General features: G+C 51.9%; 1 protein-coding gene across 1 annotated transcript; it reads left to right on the top strand.

Moving 5' to 3' along the window:
* Positions 1–20,292, top strand: LOC135889563 (zinc finger protein 436-like). Its single transcript, XM_065417425.1, has 6 exons — positions 1–217; positions 9,180–9,268; positions 10,334–10,460; positions 18,463–18,576; positions 18,929–19,412; positions 19,665–20,292. Exons 1-6 carry the CDS (start codon positions 1–3, stop codon positions 20,290–20,292), a joined length of 1,659 nt encoding a protein of 552 aa, XP_065273497.1.
* The last annotated feature ends 315 nt before the right edge of the window (positions 20,293–20,607 follow it).

Genomic DNA, 20,607 nt, shown 5'->3' with positions numbered 1-20,607 from the left:
ATGACGATGCGATCTCACCCGTGGGCGCTTGTTTCTCGGGCCCACAACTGGAGCGCCACCATCTGCAGCGGCTCCGGGAATGCCACCCACAAGCTTCAATTAATGGTCACTGTGTCCCCCGGCAATCTGCTCTGCACGGAATCGTCATCTCCCCCTACGTCTATTCGCGCGGCTCTGCAAATGCTGCAGGATCGTGCACCCTGGGCTCACAACGCTCGTAACAATAACGCAGCGCCGTGCGGGCTCTGTGCTGCTGTCAGAGACGGCAGACAATGAGTAGGGTGTGTGGGACTTAGGAAAAAAGGTGTGAAAATGATGGGAGATGTATAAAATGATGGGATGGTGAACATTGCATTATGGGAAGTTGTTCCCACGCTTCCCCGTCACCCCTGTGCAACCTGTTTGGGCCCCGGCATGCGTTGCTAAAATTTTCCAAAATTCAGTGCAGTTGACAGTGGCGAGTTGCACGGTGGGATACCTACCCACAATGCGCCATATTCTGCATCAGTACAAACGCTCCTCGGGAGGACACTCACCACCAGCACAAGGAGCCAAGTAGGCACACGCACAAGTGACGTACTCACTGTGGTGACTGTTTGCTGACGGAACTTGAGTTAACGTAAGTCTGTCGTGCAGATATGGCCTGAGGTGTCTGAATTGTTCAGGAGAGGTGACAGCAAAAGTATAAGGCTAGGCCAAGACTCACTCAGGTATTTAGACACCTACTTTTGTGGATCTGGGCCTCCTGCACCTTAAAGGTTCCGGAACAAAAAGGCACCTAAAAAGAACTTGATATAATTTCTTTTTTTTTTTTTTTAAATGTCATGACTTGAGGGTGTATAATAAACGCATGATTTTTGAATTCTTGTGGTAGTCAAGCAATCTTGGGCTTATGGCTGTGTATTCATTAGGTTGTGATCTTTGGGTTATGGTGTATTCATTAGGTTGTGAAGGCCAAAACTCTAACTGGGTTCAAAAAAGAACTAGACCAGTTCCTGGAGGACAGGTCCATCAATGGCTATTAGCCAAGATGATCTGGGATGCAACCTCGTGATCTGGGTGTCTCTAACTCTGACTACCAGAAGTTGGAAGTGGACGCCAGGGGATGGATCGCTGGATGATTCCCTGTTCTGTTCATTCCCTCCAAAGCACCAGCATTGGGCACTGTCGGAAGCCAGGATACTGCGTTAGCTGGACCGTTGGTCTGGCGCAGTATGGCCGTTCGTATGTTCAGTAAAAATTACAGTAGATTTTTCCCTTTGAGAAGGATTTAATACAGGGGTCGGCAACCTTTCAGAAGTGGTGTGCCGAGTCTTCGTTTATTCACTCTAATTTAAGGTTTCACGTGCCAGTAATACATTTTAACATTTTTAGAAGGTCTTTTTCTATAAATCTATAACAGGGGTAGGCAACCTATGGCACGCGTGCCAAAGTCGGCACACAAGCTGATTTTCAGTGGCACTCACGCTGCCCAGGTCCTGGCCACCAGTCCGGGGGACTCTGCATTTTAATTTAATTTTTAATGAAGCTTTTAAAACATTTTAAAAACCTTATTTACTTTACATACAACAATAGTTTGGTTATATATTATAGACTTATAAAAAGAGACATTCTAAAAATGTTAAAATGTATTTCTGGCACACGAAACCTTAAATCAGAGTGAATAAATGAAGACTCGGCACACCACTTCTGAAAGGTTGCCAACCCCTGGTCTATAATATATAACTAAACTATTGTTGCATGTAAAGTAAATAAGGTTTTTAAAATGTTTAAGAAGCTTCATTTAAAATTAAATTAAAATGCAGAGCCCCCCGGACCGGTGGCCAGGACCCGGGCAGTGTGAGTGCCACTGAAAATCACCTCGCATGCCACCTTCGGCACACAGGCCATAGGTTGCCTACCCCTGGTTTACTAGGAGATCGTATACGGCCCTTGGTGAATATATGGGAACCAAGTTCCACACACCAGCAGTGACGTGCGAAAAAGCACTAAGGGCTGGATTGAGAGGCAAAATAACAGTTGCAAAAGGCAATCCCCATTGGTGGATCATGCAAATGAAGAAGTTTTGACACCAGGCCAGGAACACAGTCTGACTGGAAGTCACATGAGCCAACGGAATAAACATGTGCTATAAAAAGAAAAATGTAGAATTAAAAATTCCAAATTAACAATCACAATTAAAACATGGGACGTGCTGTACTAGAAACACAGAGGTCATTGCTAAAACTTCGAGCAACTATCAGAGGGGTAGCCGTGTTAGTCTGGATCTGTAAAAAGCGACAAAGAGTCCTGTGGCACCGTATATGCTTCTGACGAAGTGGGCATTCACCCACGAAAGCTTATGTTCCAATACATCTGGTAGTCTATAAGGTGCCACAGGACGCTTTGTTGCTTCGAGCAACTATTTTCTTTTAATTTTTTCAACAAGTATTTGCTCTTAAAATACAAATTCAGGGGCACCCTGACATCTGGCTTCACTGTGGGGGAGGAAGGGCCGAGAGTAATAAAAATCACATTTTAAACAGGAACCCGAAGGCGCAAAAGGAGATTGAAACTGGCTGGCAGGGCAGGGAGCCACTCAGGGAGTCCCAGGGGCAGACTGGACAAGGTGGGAGCTGCTCGGAGACCCCAGGCAGACCCAGCACCTGCTCAGGCCTTCATTGAAACACCCCCAATGTGGGGCCCGGAGTTTTCGGGGTGTCGCTGTCTCCTGCAGCCCGAGAGGAGCCGCCAGTGTCTGGCATTGGGGGGCCCTGCGCCTTTCCCGACCCCGCCCTAGGGAGCGGGGGCTGCGCTGCCCTTTGGGAGGGGAAACCAAACATCCCCCCCGCGCCCCCCGGTGTTTGCAAACGCTGCAGCCCCGGCCCGGGTTTGCAGGAGGCGCAGGAAGGGGCTGGATGCAGCAGCCGGGGGTGGAGGCAGGAAAATCCTGCAGCAGCTCCGGGCGGGGCAATACGAGACGCTGCCCCCCCCCCCCCCATGGGGTCCGTGCTGGGGGGGAGCCCGGCATTAACCCCTCCCTGCCCGGCCGGGGGGGGGGGTTTCCCCAGCTGGGACCAGCCCTGGGCCGGAGCCCGCAGGTAATTAACAAAGGCCGGGGGGCGGCAGATCCCCCCCCCCCGCCCCTGGGAACCGGCCCCCTGGTTTATTCCCATCCCTGGGGCAGGCTCCGAGCTGCGTTCACACCAGTGACCCCGCTAACCCCCCTCTGCCCCCCCTCCAGCCAGGGGCTGCCCCAGAGGCGGGGGGGTCAGATGGGGCCAGAGGCCGGGCTCCAGTGGGGTTCCCCTGGGTGTGTCTGGGGGTGGGGGGCCGGGAAGGGAGGGGGGCAGGCCGTGTGAACGAGGGGGGGGGACCTGGCTCTGGGCAGACAGGAGATCGCGGGTGGGGGCAGGGGGGTTTCTCTCTGGTTTTGTCACTTCAGTCTCAGAGACTGAATCATTTCCCCTGAATTCTTCCCCCTTTTCTCTAACTATCAAATATGGGGAACACGAACACACACACACACACACACACACGCTGTTACTTTTCTCTCCAGTGATTGTCCATGTCTCTAGTCTCCTGAGGTTTTGCCCCGGTTTCTAATTCTCACACGCTAGATTAAAATCTCCTCGGCCTGGGGAAATTTTCCCACCCGTTTTATCTGCAGCCAATTGTCCTTGTTCCGGTGGGAAATTGTCGCCCTGAGTCATTCCCCCAAACTGGCAGGGGGTTAGTGAAGGGAGCCTGGAGACGCGGCTGGCTCTGGGGTGGGACGGGGCGGCTGGTCGGTCTCTGCCAGTAACAGGGCCTGGGAGGGACACAGGAAGGGAAGGGAGAAGCGACTGTTCTCAGTGGAATAACCAGGCCCGGCAGCTGCCCCCCACACCCCTCTGTCTCCCCAGTGCAGCACCCCACAGCCACCAGCTGCCTGTCCCCTGCCCCTCCCATCCTGCTGCTCCCTCCCCAAGGCCAGGGAGCCTTCCTGGCCTTCTTAAAACACCTTCACAAAGGGCTCCCTGCTGCCCCTGGGACTGGCGGTGATGGAGGGGAACCGTCACTTTCTGGTGGTTTATTGTACAATCCGATACAATCCTTTCCCACTTTCCCCCTTTTCCCTCTAATGATTGAATTTCCCTCTGCTCTTGGTGTTTTGATGTTATCTCAAACCCCTCACGTTTTTCTGCTTTCCTCTCACGTGTGACCACTGATCCCAAATACCTCCGATTCCCACCCTTCTCTTTCAGTACGGGACGTGGATACCCAATCTCGGATTTCGCTTGTTTTCTATGTAATTATGAAATATCAGTTAAAAATCCCCTCAGGTCTGGAGGTGTTCCCCGTGTTTAAATGCGGTAACTTCTCCTTTTATTGGGGGGAACCTGTTGCCCTGCATCCTTCTCTATATTGGAAATCGCATGGAGGATAAATTCCCCCATCATCACCTTTCCCCTCATTTGAGAATCATTTGTTTCCCCTCTGTCACAGTTAAAATGTTTACTGATGAAAGTGGCCCCATATTTACTACACGCCAAAGCTAGACGCTGCCCCCCGATTAGGGGAATGGTGTCTGTTAGCTGCTAACAAGAAAGTTGGCTGGACCCTTTCCCCCAGATGCCCCGGGATGAAGGTTCTCGCCCCTCAGAGGGCAAACAACTCCGTTTGTTTTAAGAGCGAGTTGGACGCATTTCTGAGGGTGACGTATGATTGGAATTGCTGGTGATGGTGGAGCTGGGCTCCCTTCCAGTTCATGTGTTGTGTTCCTAAAAGCTCACGCTTTCAGAGCTTTATCGGCCCGTCGTGGGGTCAAGAACACGCAGGCTGGAGTTTGGGGTGTGTGTGTGTTATTTTTCATCTCCTTCCACTGAAGCGTCAGATTCGGCCAGGGCTGGAGACGGGACATTGGACAGGGAGAGCCAGTGCTCTGACGTGGCTCTGAGCTTTCTCTCTCTCAGGTTCTTGCTCCCGTGCTCCGGGTGTAAATGATTTGCCCTCTGTGGGGTCGGGAAGACATTCCCCCCCCCCCCAGTGAGATTGGCACATTGGTGGAGGGGGGGAAGTCACCTGGGTCTGCAGCCTGGGGTCTGGGTCCCTTGCCAGGATTATCTGCATCTCTCTCACTTAACTCTTCCCCTGCCACTGCAGGGGCCTCAGGCCTTGGCGCTCCTCAGCCCCGTCCGTTCTCTCCCTTGGCGCAGAATCATCTCGTCTCCCTCGGGCTGGTCTCCTGGGGTCTGTTTTTCGGCTGTTGGGTTTAATGTGCCGGTGCTGGGTGGTGTTGGTTTTGTAGCCTCCTTTGATTGACTGGAATAATGAATTGGTCTTTTAAATTGCAGTGATTTGCAATAAGGATTTGGCCTCCCCATTGGGACAGGGTGAGAACCACTGCTCTGCATATCGCTAGATGGAGAGACTCTAGGAAGACGCGAGGAACAACTCTTAGAGGGGATACAATCACTGGTTATCACGCGTCTGTTTATTAATCATTTCACCGAGCAGATAAAGAAAGCCCAAAGCACTGGAACATAACAGGAGATGGAAAGAAAGTACATAATGTCCAGCATCAATACGTTCCCACTCACATCCCCTTGGGGAACGCTGGAATGGGTAAGATGATCTTTTGACTTTAGCAAAGCTTTTGATACGGTCTCCCATAGTATTCTTGCCGGCAAGTTAAAGAAGTATGGGCTGGATGAATGGACTATAAGGTGGATAGAAAGCTGGCTAGATCGTCGGGCTCAACGGGTAGTGATCAATGGCTCCATGTCTAGTTGGCAGCCGGTATCAAGCGGAGTGCCCCAAGGGTCGGTCCTTGGGCCGGTTTTGTTCAATATCTTCATTAATGACCTGGAGGATGGCGTGGACTGCACCCTCAGCAAGTTTGCAGATGACACTAAACTGGGAGGAGTGGTAGATACGCTGGAGGGTAGGGATAGGATACAGAGGGACCTAGACAAATTAGAGGATTGCGCTAAAAGAAACCTGATGAGGTTCAACAAGGACAAGTGCAGAGTCCTGCACTTAGGACGGAAGAATCCCATGCACTGTTACAGACTAGGGACCGAGTGGCTAGACAGCAGTTCTGCAGAAAAGGACCTAGGGGTTACAGTGGACGAGAAGCTGGATATGAGTCGACAGTGTGCCCTTGTTGCCAAGAAGGCTAACGGCATTTTGGGCTGTATAAGTAGGGGCATTGCCAGCAGATTGAGGGACGTGATCATTCCCCTCTATTCGACATTGGTGAGGCCTCATCTGGAGTACTGTGTCCAGTTTTGGTCCCCACACTATAAGAAGGATGTGGGAAAATTGGAAAGAGTCCAGCAGAGGGCAACAAAAATGATTAGGGGGCTGGAGCACATGACTTATGAGGAGAGGCTGAGGGAACTGGGATTGTTTAGTCTGCAGAAGAGAAGAGTGAGGGGGGATTTGATAGCTGCTTTCAACTACCTGAAGGGGGTTCCAAAGAGGATGGATCTAGACTGTTCTCAGTAGTAGCAGATGACAGAACAAGGAGTAATGGTCTCAAGTTGCAGTGGGGGAGGTTTAGGTTGGATATTAGGAAACACTATTTCACTAGGAGGGTGGTGAAGCACTGGAATGGGTTACCTAGGGAGGTGGTGGAAGCTCCTTTCTTAGAAGTTTTTAAGGTCAGGCTTAACAAAGCCCTGGCTGGGATGATTTAGTTGGGGATTGGTCCTGCTTTGAGCAGGGGGTTGGACTAGATACCTCCTGAGGTCCCTTCCAACCCTGATCTTCTATGATTCTATGATCATCAGGTGGTCGTCTGTTGGACGTTCCCCACTGTGTCATCCACCCCCCGCCCCGCCACGCACAAGCTGGGTGTTACACCCACTAAGTCTGATACATATGTATAAGGGCACCACCCCCTTTTCCTTATCGGTACTTCCACACCCCACCGAATTTGGGGTGCCCGTTTTCCATAGACTAATTCTTTAGTTCCTCTTACCCTCATTAACACTGACCTCAATCAGTTACTAAGGTAACTTGTGGCTATTTTAGAATTCCCCCAACTATTTGTGACTGCGATTGCGGTGTTAACGGATACACTGCGGCAGGTTTTCCTAAGCACCACTGGACTTGATGATTATGACCAGAACTATCCCCAAACCCTGTGCCGCATGGTCTCCATGGTCTTCCTTCCCGCAGCACTGAGATGCAGCCACCTCTGGGGTGGATCAGTGGCAATTACCTGCCAGTGACAGGGCCTGGGCATTTCTTAACTATTTTAGCTCCTCCGTGTCCTCCATTCTCCTGTTCAAGAAGCGTCCCCCAGGGCTCCCTCTGCCGGTGTGGATGGCCGGCAGGTGCTGGCGGTAACTTTCTATCTGACGTGCGGGTGGATGTTTTAGGGTGGGGGCGGCGTGGGGCATATTTTGGGAGTCCAGGCGGCATGTTTGGCAGTATGGGGGGGATCGGACACCTGCTCCCCAAGGCCAGGCTGGCTTGTTCCCTCTGACACTACCCTCTTCTCCCCTGGGGCAGCCTGCGCTCGGCAGCAGGGGTGGAGTGGGGGGTTGGCATGCTGGCCTCATGCGGGTTTGCTGCCTGGGGTTTCCTTCCGGAGTCCTTTAAACGTGGGCTCCGGCTGCTGCTGGAGACTGAAGCTCTGACCCCCCCATGCCCTGCTCTCCCCCAGGCAAGAACGTGTCCAAGCCCCCAGGAAGGCAAAGCGGAGGTGGCAGCTCTGGAGAGGAGGGGACCCGGCCGCCGTATGTGTAAGAAATTACTTGTATCTGCATCTTGATTTTTTGCTGCCTATCGAACGCTGGTTTTGTGCTTTATTGGACGTGATTTATTGATTTCGTGCTTGTTTGTTTTTGTATTAATTGGCAGTTCGTTTAGCTAAGAGCCAAATTGCTCTTGTTACTTTAACAAAGAATGTAGGTGCAGAACAGTCCCAGAAAGAGTGACCTGCCACCCCGCCCAAAAAACCCCCATGTTTTGAAAGTTCAGATTGGGTTTTGATGTGAGTGGAATGGGAAGCCGGGCTCGGTCGGCGAGGGAAAAACGGTGTACTGAGTTTGGGTCGGTTGTTTCTTTTGCTTTAATTAGTAAGGATGTTTGGGATGTTTTGTTTTCTCGGCATGTGCAAATGACTCATTTTAAAATATAATACAGGACCTTCTCTGATTTTTAAGTCATTCGCTATTACTGTGATTTAACCAGTAAGTTTCCCCCTCAGTTTGCATTTGTTTGTTGTTGTTTGTTAATTTATTTATTGGCTTAGGTTTTTTTCCTATTGATTTTTCTGGGAATAAATGTCGCAACAGTGAGCTGCAATAGATGAAAGTTTAAAAGTCATCAGTCTATCTTTTTATTCCCCTTTTTGAGGAGAACATAGATAAAACGCACGTTTAACTGCGTATTGTTAAAAAAATAAGTGTGTGCTCACAAGATGTATACAGTGATGCAGGACCGCTCCTCCCCCCAATTTTCTGTCTAGCTCACCTTTGCGCCCCCTCTACCCCCACCGGGAGGAATCTGGTGCCACCTCTGCCAGCTGGTACTAGACCCATAGGCAGCCCCACACTCTGCCAACATCAATTCCTGAGGGCAGACTCCAGATAATTCGGAGAGGGCTGGGGACAGGCATGAAAGTGACGCTGCTGCACAATCACAAGCAGCCCCCCTTCTTCCCCCCTCATTTCCCCTCCTGTTAACAAGGGCAGGAGCTGATCCCAAACAGCTCAGCCTCTCCCAGCCAGAGCGGGAGGGAGACGGGCCAGGGGGGAAGGGGAGAGATGGGGAAAGAGGGGGAGAGATTCCCAGGACTCGAACCTGCCCAGACACACTTGTTGCAGCATCTCTGGGCAGGTTCCCGTCCTGGTGAACAAGGTGAGGAGCAGAAGGAGGAAAAGCCAGTCCCCACCTCTCCCTATTCCCCCTGCTGGGGTGTGGGCGGCCCTGGGGACCAGGGGGAACCCCCCAAAATGGCTCCTTCGTCTCTGCTCTGCCATTTGGGTCAGAGTCTGTATCCCTGGGAGAGTTTCAAAATCTCCCTCGGGTTCGTGCTGCTGGGAGGGGCTGGAGTTCTGTAATAAAAACGGGACCAAGCGTTTGCTCGGCCTGGCACAAGCTACAAGGTTTGTCTGCAGGGAAAAGCCCCCGGGGGAACTGTGCTGGGACGTGAACTAAAACCTGCTCTGAATTCCTCCCCTTTTCCCTTCTCCCCCTCCCAGGCGGCCGAGCCCTGGCCATGGCCTGCTCCAGCTCCTCCCAGCCACCCCGGGGACAGGGACGGGAACCGGCGGCGACGGAGCCAGCTCAGGTAGGGGTCACGGGGGGTTCCTGTTTGAGTGAGAGGAGCAGGAAATACCCAGGAGGGAGGAACTTGAGGGGAGTTTGGTGTGGAGGTGGGAGAGGGCAGGAAACACCCAGGGTGGATAAAAGGAGGGGGTCAGGGTGTGACAAACCTGCTAGGACTTGTCTCACCTGGGCCCATGAATCCAGGAATGGATCCATGGAGTTTGCGGGGGTGGAAGTTCCCAAATTTGTGGCACAGGAAACAACCCCCCTGGAGAAGGCTGGGGGAAAATGACCAGCTTCCCACTAGCGTGGAAAGGGGTCCCGTCCCGCTCGCTGCAGGGGAGTCTCCTTGTGGCTGGGTCTGGGGATTCGCTTTCCCCCCATCTGCCACCCCCTGCCATCGCTCGCCTGGGCTGCGGCCCCTCCCGGTCTGTGCTCAGCGTGCTCCCTTCATATGGCCTAGCCCCCCAGCCCGGTCACTCCGAGAGGGGACACGTCCCACTGGAGAAGCTGCCCTGAGGCCACCTCAGATGTCCCCAGGTCCTGTCCTGCTGTCCCCGTGGCTGGTCGGGGACCCCAGTTACCCTGCAGGTCTGGGCTCCAGCCCAGGGGCCCACTGACAAGCAATCCAGGTCTGCTCAGTCTCACACCCTGGGGCTGTTTCCCTGGGCTCCTTCCTACCCCACCTCTCCATCTCCTTGTCCAGCTCCGGTTTCCCTCCAGAGCTTCCTCTCTTCCCCCGGCTCCGTCACCCTTCTCGGTCTCCTGTTGGACTCCCCAGGGCAGGGCAGGACTCCCAGCTTCCCCCTTCCCCGGATCTCTTACTTGTCCCTGGCCAGCTCCCTCTCCCCCCAGGGAGTGACTGCAGAGTCGTCCTGCTCTCGCTTCCTGGCCCTGGCCCCTCTCCCAGCCGGGCTTCAGCTGCAGTTAAGCTTTATAATCCCTGGCTGCTCTGAACAGGGTCGGGGTGGGACTCTGCTGACCATGAACCCCCCAGAGTTTGCATTGAGTTGGCCCTGCTCCCCCATGAAGAGTGGGGCTGTGAGTGGGGCAGCAGGTACTGAGTGAGGGGCTCTTGCTCTTTCAGGGGCCGGTGACCTTCGAGGAGGTGGCTGTGTATTTCACCAGGGAACAGGGGGCTCTGCTGGACCCTGCTCAGAGAGCCCTCTACAGAGCCGTCATGGAGGAGAACTACGAGAATGTGACCTCGCTGGGTAAGGATTCCCATCCCCTCGGTTCTTAGAAGGGGAAATGAAGGGTTAAGGTTCACATCACCCCCACAATGTAACCTTAACTCTGCCCTGTTTCAGCATCACCCCAACGTGCCAATGATGCACACACCAGCACTGGGCCCTGCCCTGCCCCAAGACACTGGGAACAGAGCCCAGGAGCAGAATAGGACAGTGCAAAGATTTGTAATAAAAAATAATGTAAAATGAGCCCTGTACACTTTGTATTCTGTGTTGTAACTGAAATCGATATATTTGAAAAATAGGAAAAACATCCAAAAATATTTATAACACATTTACATTGGTATTCTGTTATTGTGTAACATTGCGATTAACTGTGATTCATTTTTTTTTTGAGTTAGTTAATTTCTTGAGTTAACTGTGATTGACTCAGTCACCCTTTGATGGGCATTTTCCTTAGCGTGACCCCTTGGTAAAGTTTTTCACAGCTGAGAGTGAGGAGACATGAAGTCTGATGGCAAAAGATGCTCCATGCTGTTTCTGCTCACCTGTGTATGCTGAAATGTAGATTTTTCCTTCCTGCCTGCATTCTCCCTTTTGCCGTTGGATGACCCTGTTTACTGCTTACATGCAAATTAAGTCGAACACACGTTGCTTTGTTTAGGTCAGACCTATTTACTGACTTCTGCCTGGGAAGGGCTGTGGGGTTTTGAACATGGGCTAACATCATACAGGGGAATTTCATAACTTTACATGCGATGTTACTACATATATTTCACCATGATAATACCGACCAGCACTTTAATAGTTCTCAAATGATCCCTTACCAGGCATATTTTGTACAAAGATTATCACGGTAGTGTGCAGGGTGTGAATACAGGGGGGCATTCCGTCCCAGGATAATTTATATATTCACAGATTAAGGGTAGGGAGGACTATCAGGTCATGTAGTCTGACCTCCTGTATAACACGCCATAGAATTTCATCCAGTTCCTGCTGTACTGAGCTGAATGCCTTGTGTCTGATGACATCATCTTCCAGGAAGGCATCCGATCTGGACTTGAAGAGATGGCGATTCCTTTGTTTCCCTTGGTAGTTTTGTTAACTTTTGCGTCACCCTGAGTGAACTCTTCCCAGGCGCTATTGTCAGCTCTGAAGTTGGGGGCAGAGTTAAGGTTATGTTGCAGGGACAGCCTATACTTTAACTCTTCATGTCCTGGGTTTCACAGGTTTCAGCTTAGCCGCGATCCACATGCTGGAAAGACACGAGGCAGCTCTGGGCAATGTTAACGGCATTAATGTCGTTTATGGGCATTTAATTCTTTTTTCCCCAGATTGACTTTTCGCTACTATCACTGTGTCTGCACCAGATCTCTTGCCAGTAGGGCTCTGTCCATTAGGGGTGTGATTGTTGTTGTTTTTTTATGCTACCCCTGACCAACAGAGCTATGCTGGCAAAGCTTTGAAGTGCGGACCAGGCCACTGTCTGCATGTGGATCTCAGAGCACTTTAAAATATTACTCTGAATCCAGAAAATTTGGTAGCTGGTGGCCAAACTTCCAAGAGAAACTCCCTCCGTTCTGCAGAAAAATGCACAATGCCCATTGCCTGACAGTGAGGCGCGGCCCGGCTCAGACGCGAATGCCTGGGCATCGCCCTGGTTCTGTGGCCACAGCGTGTCCTCTTATGCCAACCAATGACAGCGAGAGCCGATCGCGGGAAACCCTCTGGCTGTTACCAGAGCCTCCGTCTTGCTGCACATGAGCATTGCAAGCTCTGTGATTTCTCAGGTCGGCTCCTGCCCATGTGCCACTCCAAATCTTCAGTTATTTATTTTTTCAATATGGCTTCCCCAGAGAGGCGGAGGGGGCCGTGTACGAGCTGAGATAAATACCAAGGCACTGAGAAGTGTTGACGGTAATTAGAATAATTTTATTTTAATAGGTGTGTGCAGGAAAATGTTACCAGAAGCTGGTGATTTGGTAAAAGGCTGGGGGTTGTTTGGTTTTTTTGGAAGGGGGTGGGGGGGAGGCTCTATCCCTTTGACTTGATCAGATAATCCCATATTTGCACCCCTAACCCTGCCCTGCACCCCTATAATGAGCAGCAAATGTGAATAAAATCTGAGCGCGGATGTGGGTTGTAGAGGAATTAGAATAGTCGGCCTATACCCAGTAAGCAATGCTGTGGGGGGGGGGGTGTTGGGGGAGTGAGAGAGCGCAATGCTGTGCCTTAACACTAGCAGAGCTGGGACTCTGCTATAACAGCTTCCCAGAGGTGGGGAGGGTGTGACCAGCCAGGGGGGACCATCTGCTGATGGGAGACAGGGTGAGGTTCCTCTCCAGGAGTCCTTGGGAGAACGAGGAGCAGGGAGCAGTGGGAGGGGGGAAGATGACGGGGAGCTGGTGCTCGTGGGGTGTCCCAAGCAGGGAGGGCTGAGAGCAGGGGGAGGGGTGTGCAGAGGACTAGGATGAGAGGGAATCGGGGAGGATTCGGTTCAGTGTAAGGAAGAAAAGGGAGGGAGTCAGGACAAGAGCAGCTGCAGACACAGGAAGGAGCCGGGAGAAGATTCCCAGAGGCTGTGAGATCTGAGGTCCCCTGAGTCCTTTGTGACAAGAGTCCTGCTTTGAGCAGGGGGTTGGACGAGACGATCTCCTGAGGTCTCTTCCAACCCTGATCTTCTAGGAGTCTATGGGAGCCACTAATTCCTGCCCATCCCCAGAACTTTCCCCGAGGTCTCTCCGTCCGCTGGCGTCACCGACTCAGGAGTTGAGGTGGCAGAGCCCAGGGCTGCCCTAGGGGAGGCTCGTCCTAGCCAGGGAAATTCCCCACCCCGGCTGGGCCCAGAGGAAGTCTCTCCCCAGCTTGGACGCGGCGGGGAAGCAGCAGCGCCTTGTACATAACTTCAGGAGGTGCACAGGATCTGATCTCTGTTCTCAGGATCCCTGCCTCCCCCGCTCTCAGCTGCTCCAGCCCCACTCTTGTGTCCCCCAATACCTACGCAGACGGCAGCGCGCACTGGGGCAGGGGCTTTCTCCGCTCGGCCGCAGCAGCCAGGCCCAGGCCGGTCTGGGAAGGGTGAGCGCCCTGGGGAAATGAATCAGATCCCCTCCCCCCGCCACGGTCACCCCCCCCGTCTCAGGCCCCTGCCCCCCATCACATTTCAGATTTGGGTGGGGGGCAACTTGAATTGTGATTCCAGGGGCTGCTGAAGCACCTGAAAACTCTTGGGGTTGTGTGTGTGTGTGTGTGTGTGTGTGTTTGTTAGTTAAAGCTCCAGAATTGATAACTCAAGGTTTGGGATTGGGAATATCTTGCTGTATTATCTCCTGATCTAAATTGACATATAAGCTTAAAATGTGGCTTTAGTTGGAGTGTGTATATATTTTTCTTTCTCTATATAACAATGAGATACAGAGCTCCTGTCCGCTAATTCCTACGTTATTATCAGCAACAAAACCCGAGAGTTTTCAGGTGCCTCAGTAGCCCCTGGAATGACGGTTAAAGTTACCCCCCACCCCACAGAACCGGAAATGGTGCCCCGGTGAGGCAGGAGTGGCCAGAGGGCTGCGGGAGGCCCGTGGGCTCTGGCAAGATGCAGCCCCCGTGTGACAGCACGAACCTCGCCTTGAGCCATAGGCCAAGTGCCAGGCATTGCAAGCAGCAGCAGTGCAGAAGTAAGGGGGCAATACACCATATCCCAGGCCACCTTTACTTCTGCGCTGCTGCTGGCAGTGGCGTTGCCTTCAGAGCTGGGCACCCAGCCAGCCGCCGCTGCTCTCAGGCTGCCTTTCAGGGCTTAATTTGAGCCGCGGCTGAGCTCTGCCACCTCTTTCAATACAAATTAAGCACTAGGAAGAGGCAGTGGGGCTTGGAGGTGATGGGGAACCCGCGGGGGGCCAGGGGTGATGGGGCGGGGGACGCCAAAATACAAGTTCACCCAGGGCGCCGTTTTCCCTAAAGCCAGCGCTGGTGAGGAGGGTCTGGTGGGGGTGAGAAGGGAAGGTTTCAAGGAGGCAGAGATTTGGGGCACGCCACTGCGACGGCTTTTGCCGAAGTCTGTGATGCCCCATCCCGAGGCACAGCTCAGAACCAGCCCTCCATCCTCCTCCTCCTTGGCCTGTCACCCTCGACACCACTGCCCATACGCCTCCTCTTGAAATCTTGTCTTCCTTTGTCCTTTCCTGGTTCTCCCCCTACCTCTCTGATCTCTCCTTCAGCGTGTCCTCCTCCTCCCCACGCCAACTTTCTGTGGGGATTCCTTGGTCTCTTCTTCCTCTACACCTGATCTCTGGGTAATTTCATCCACAAACTGAAATACAACTGGTGACTCACAGATCTACCTCTCTACTCCAGACCCGTCTCCTTCTGTCCAAACTAAAGTCCCCTCCGGTCTCTCTAACCTCTCCTTTGGAATGTCTGTCCATCAGCTCAAACTCAACAATTAAAATGGCTAAAACAGAGCTCTTAATATCCCCCCAGCCATCCCACCATCTCTTTTTTTCTCTATCGTTGTGGAAAGCATCATTATCCTGCCGGTCACGCAGGCCCGTAATTTGTGCCTCGTCTTCACCACGGACCCCCCATAGGGCCGTGTCTAGATCTTGTGTTTTCTTTCTGCATAATGTCGCTAAAATGGGGCTCTTGCTACCCATCCACACAGCTAAAGCGCGTGTGCAGGAGATCATCCCCATCTCAGTTACCCCAACGTCCTTTTCTCCAACCTTGACAAAGGCAGTCTTGCCCGGCTCATATCCGTTCAGAAGTAAACATTCACAAAGCTACCTCGCTATCTTCAGACATGCCCAGTTCTTTCAACCTTTCCACATGGGTCATGTTTAGTCGTGAGAAAAGAAGGCCGAGAGGGAACCTGATATCAGTCTTCCTATACATTAAGGGCTGTTACAAAGACGACGGTGATCAGTTGTTCTCCATGTCTCTGTTCTCAGAGGTGGTAGATGGCAGAACAAGGAGCAATGGTCTCAAGTTGCAGTGGGGGAGGTTTAGGTTGGATATTAGGAAAAACTTTTTCACTAGGAGGGTGGTGAAGCACTGGAATTGGTTCCCTAGGGAGGTGGTGGAATCTCCTTCCTTAGAGGTTTTTAAGGTCAGGTTTGATAAAGCCCTGGCTGGGATGATTTAGTTGGGAATTGGACCTGCTTTGAGCAGGGGATTGGACTAGATACCTTCTGAGGTCTCTTCCAACCCTAATCTTCTATGACTCTATGTCCACTGGGGTAGGACAAGAAGTCATTGGCTTCATCTGCTGCAAGGGAGATTTAGGTTGAATATTAGGGAACAAAATTCTAACGGTGAGGATAGAGAAGTACTGGAATAGGTTACCGAGTAGACGGTGGGATCCCCATCACTCAAAGTGTTTTAGACCGGGTTAGGCCAAAATCTGTCAGGAAGGGTCCAGGCCAACGTTTCTCAAATGTGGCCACCAGCGGCCTCCTGGATGGTGATGGAGGCGGGTGGGACAAAGCTGCGGCTCTTCCCCCTCCACCCTGCACTGCCTCTGGAGACAGATGGGGCCCAGCCCTGGAGGATCAAGGTGAGTTCTTGACCCACCTTTGAGGGGAGTGGTGGGGCTTGGATTTCAGGCAGGTTCCAGCAGCGGGACTTGGGGACCCCAGATCTGGCCACGGGGCAGTGGGGCTCACCACCACCGCCATCGCCCCTGGCCGCTGCTGCCCCTGCCGGCCTCCCATCGATTCCCCCCCCATCTCCCCTGGCTGCCGCTGCCTCCCCTCTAACCTGTTATCCAGGGCTTAATTTCTCCCGGGGCTTGCTGTGAATTTGATACTAACAAACAAAGAAGTTTCACTTTTCACAGCAGACTTCTATGGCTGTGTCTACACTGCAGACCTGTCAGTGGCACAGCTGTACCCTCTGCCTAATAAAACCACCCCCAACGAGTGGCTATGTTGGTGGGAAAGTGTCTCTCTCCAACATAGCAATGTCCACACTAGCACTTCTGTCAATAAAACTTATATCGGTCGGGGGGGGGGTTCACCACACCCCTGACCAACAAAAGTTTTACTGACACGTAATCAGGGATGGTGTCTCTAGCCTCTGTTTGCCAGAAGCTGGGAATGGGCAACGGGATGGATCACTTGATGATTCCCTGTTCTGTTCATTCCCTCTGGGGCACCTGGCATTGGCCACTGTCAGGAGACAAAAACAACAAGGAGTCCTTGTGGCACCTTAGAGACTAACAAATTTATTTGGGCATAAACTTTCGTGGGCTAAAACCCACTTCATCGGATGCATGCAGTGGAAAATACAGTATGCAGGTATAAATACACAGCACATGAAAAAATGGGAGTTGCCTTACCAAGTGGGGGGGGGGGGGTCAGTGCTAACGAGGCCAATTCAATTAAAGTGGAAGTGGGCTATTCTCTACAGTAGAATACCAAGGGAGGAAAAATCACTTTTGTAGTGGTAACGAGGATGGCCCATTTCAAACAGTTGACAAGCAAGTGTGAGTATCAGCAGGGGGGGAATTAGTTTTTGTAGTGACCCATCCACTCCCAGTCTTTATTCATGCCTAATTTCGTGGTGTCCAGTTCGCAAATTAATTCTAGTTCTGCAGTTTCTCTTTGGAGTCTGTTTTTGAAGTTTTTTTGTTGAAGAATTGCCACTTTTAAGTCTGTTATTGAGTGGTCCAGGGAGATTGAGGTATTCTCCGACTGGTTTTTGAATGTTATAATTCTTGACATCTGATTTGTGTCCATTAATTCTTTTGCGTAGAGACTGTCCGGTCTGGCCAATGTACATGGCAGAGGGGCATTGCTGGCACATGATGGCATAGATCACATTGGTAGATGTGCAGGTGAACGAGCCCTGGATGGCGTGGCTGATGTGATTAGGTCCTATGATGGTGTCCCTTAAATAGATATGCAGACGGGGTTTGTTGCAGGGTTTGGTTCCTGGGTTAGTGTTTTTGTTGTGTGGTGTGTAGTTGCTGGTGAGTATTTGCTTCAGGTTGGGGAGCTGTCTGTCCGAGCTTGAGTCCTGGCACCTCTTTCATTACAGGGATGGTCTAGCTCATTTTTATTCCGGCCTCGAGTGCAGGGGACTGGAATAGAAGACAACTCAAGATCTCTTCCAGTCCTACGATTCTACGGTACTCCTGTCTTTACTGCTCAGTGCCTTTCCCCGCCCGCCACACACACACACACACACACATCTTTTGTATGCCCTGTGACCCAGCCACCTTTGCTGAAATCTTGTGTTCCTCGCAAAGACAATACACTCTTTCCCTGCCACAAACGTCTGCTTTCTTGTGATGTCCTCAGTTGGTAGGGAAAGTTCTGGGGACTGAAGGGTCTCACTTCACCCACTCTCCTTCTGCAATGACCACAATCTGTCTTCCCTGCAGGTTCCTGGGATCTACGAGTCAGTCCCTCCTGAAGTCCCAGGGCCTGATTCCTCTTTCTCGCTTTCTCCTTTCCCAGAGGCATCAGACTCTGTCACTCCTAAATTATAGTATTTAATTCACTGGAGCTATCCACACGCTGGGGGATATTCATACTCCCTTCCTGACTTACTAGAGTCCTTACTTCTGCAAAATGTTCTTTCCTGACATATAATACCCTGACATACTGCATTCTGGGACCTCTGCACTCCCTCTTCTTCCTTACTGTGCTGAACCCCACCAGCCAATGCTCCCCCGTTCCAGCTCTCCTATGGCTCATAGTCTCTGCTCCTCTCTCTGCCAGAAAGAAGCATTTCTCGGGGGATTTACCCGCTGTCTGGAGTCTTCACTGTCTGGGACATGGAATTACCTTTGCTGTGTTTTAGGAGCCCGTTTGATGAGTGTTGGGCTCTGTGTGCTCACAGGAGAGATGGGGACGGTTAAATCCCCCAAAAGCAGAGCGTCCAGCACCTTTGAGCAACTTGGGAGCTGGCCCTGGTGTTTTACTGCCTTATCATGGGCTGGGGTTAAAATAACAGAACATTGTTTTCGGAGAAGTGTCCCATGAATTCACCTGATGTCCCTTGTTTTCTTTCCCCTGAGCAGGGCTTCCACTTCCCAAACCTGATGTGATCTCCCAGCTGGAGAAAGGGGAAGAGCCGTGGGTCCCAGATCTCCAGGACTCAGAAGAACAAAGGATCCGGAGATGCACCTGCCCAGGTGAGGAATCATTAAATGAACTCAAAAGCTGTCAGTGCCTGAAGGAAGGAGCTGGGATTCCCCGCAGAGACCTTGGGAGCTGTCTCAGTTCAGGATTGTCCCCGGCATGTGTGATACCCTCCGGGCAGATATCGCTCAGGGCTTCCTGCCTGACACCGGCCGTAACTCCCTCCCTGACCTGTCATCCTGAGTGTTTGGATGGGGTGCAGAACTGATCCCTTTTCTCTCCCCTCTGGGGGAAAGTTTGGGGAATTCAGTTCCTGATTTTTTTCCCCATCTCCCCAGCACTTCCTTTGTTTTCCTCTCCTCTTTTCCCTTCCTGTTCCTGAGGTTTCTCTCTCTGTCCCAGCAGGTGGTGGGATGGGGAGTGAGAACAGGGAGTGGAAGCTTCAGCAGACGGATGCTGAGCAAGCGGGACCAGACAGGGTGTTATTGCGAAGAGCCAAAGGGAATGTGTCCCGACGTCTTGAGCAAGGACAATCTTGTGAGAGTCGGCACAGGCCAGCGAGGCAGCGGACAAAGCAGCCAGGGGGTAAATCTGTTAATTGTCAGGCAACTCACAAAGACCTCAAGGGAACCACAGGCCAGCACGGAGTCCTCGCAGGCGAGAGAAAAAAACCCTGCACCAAGTATGGGAAAAACTTCCGTAGACGCTCGCACCTTATTAATCATGAGAGAATCCATACGGCAGAGAGATCTTATGAATGCAGCGAGTGCGGGAAAAGCTTCAATAAGCGTTCAAACCTGATTAGACATCAGAAAAACCACAAGGGAGAGAAACCCTACAAATGCTGCGAGTGCGGGAAAAGCTTCAGTGAGAGCTCAATTCTCATTACGCATCAGAGAATCCACACAGGGGAGAGGCCCTATGAATGCTGGGAGTGCGGGAAAACCTTTGTGCAGCGCTCAGCGCTTATGAGACACCAGAGAATCCACACTGGGGAGAGACCTCATGAATGCGGGGAGTGCGGGAAAACCTTTACTCAGCGCTCAGACCTTAATAGTCATCATCGAATCCACACAGGGGAGAGGCCTTATGAATGCGGGGAGTGTGGGAAAACCTTCATTCAGAGCTCAGACCTTATTAGTCATCAGCGAATCCACACAGGGGAGAGGCCCTATGAATGCGGGGAGTGCGGGAAAAGCTTCGCTCGGCGCTCACACCTCATTAGTCACCAGAGAATCCATACCGGAGAGCGACCCTATGAGTGCCGCGAGTGTGGGAAAAGCTTCAGTGAGAGCTCAAACCTTATCAGACACCAAAGAGTCCACAAGGGGGAGCGGCCCTATGAATGCTGTGAGTGCGGGAAAAGCTTCACTCAGCGCTCAGCCCTTATGTCACATCAGAGAATCCACACGGGGGAGAGACCCTATGGATGCTGCGAGTGCGGGAAAACCTTTGCTCAGCACTCAGCCCTTGTTACACATCAGAGAATCCACACGGGGCAGAGGCCCTATGGATGCAGTGAGTGCGGGAAAAGCTTCACTCATAGCTCAGACCTTATTAGTCATCAGAGAATCCACACAGGCGAGAGCCCGTATGAATGCTGTGAGTGCGGGAAAAGCTTCTCTCAGCGCTCACACCTTATTACTCATCAGGGAATCCACAGGGGGGAGAGACCCTACGCCTGCTCTGAGTGCGGGAAAACCTTCACGCGGCGTTCAAACCTTATTACCCATCAGAAAATCCACAAGGGAAATCATCAACCATGGTAGAGGGCTTTGCCTTCACCCCCTCCCCTGGTTCTTGTCACGCAGACACAAAGCAGACCAGAAGTTCAAAGTGCAGGCAATGGGATATTTATTGGGGTTAGTTTCCTGCCTTGTTTCCCAGTGTCCCATTCCCCCCTCCTCAGCAGGCATAATTATACCGGAAATGCACACCCACAGTCCGACTCCTTACAACTTATGGTCATGTTCCATTATGGTGAGCCATGGGTCTGGGGTCTTCATCCCACCTCTTTTGTACTCCATGGGAGGGATAAGGAGTGAGGTTGTGCTACAGACAAAGACATTTCTTAGGCCTTCCCC

This window comes from Emys orbicularis, chromosome 15 (assembly GCF_028017835.1).
Source record: "Emys orbicularis isolate rEmyOrb1 chromosome 15, rEmyOrb1.hap1, whole genome shotgun sequence".
Classification (NCBI taxonomy): Eukaryota; Metazoa; Chordata; order Testudines; family Emydidae; genus Emys; species Emys orbicularis.
Note: the sequence above shows the minus strand (reverse complement) of the source record. Positions and strands in the feature narration are given on the sequence as shown.

What these genes read in the sequence shown, in the direction of transcription:
- LOC135889563 (XM_065417425.1), top strand. Translation starts at nt 1, where the DNA reads ATGACGATGCGATCTCACCCGTGGGCGCTTGTTTCTCGGGCCCACAAC. An exon ending in ACCCTGGGCTCACAACGCTC is followed by an intron (nt 218 to 9,179) that starts GTAACAATAACG and finishes TCCCCCTCCCAG; the next exon opens with GCGGCCGAGCCCTGGCCATG. An exon ending in CGAGAATGTGACCTCGCTGG is followed by an intron (nt 10,461 to 18,462) that starts GTAAGGATTCCC and finishes TCCCCTGAGCAG; the next exon opens with GGCTTCCACTTCCCAAACCT.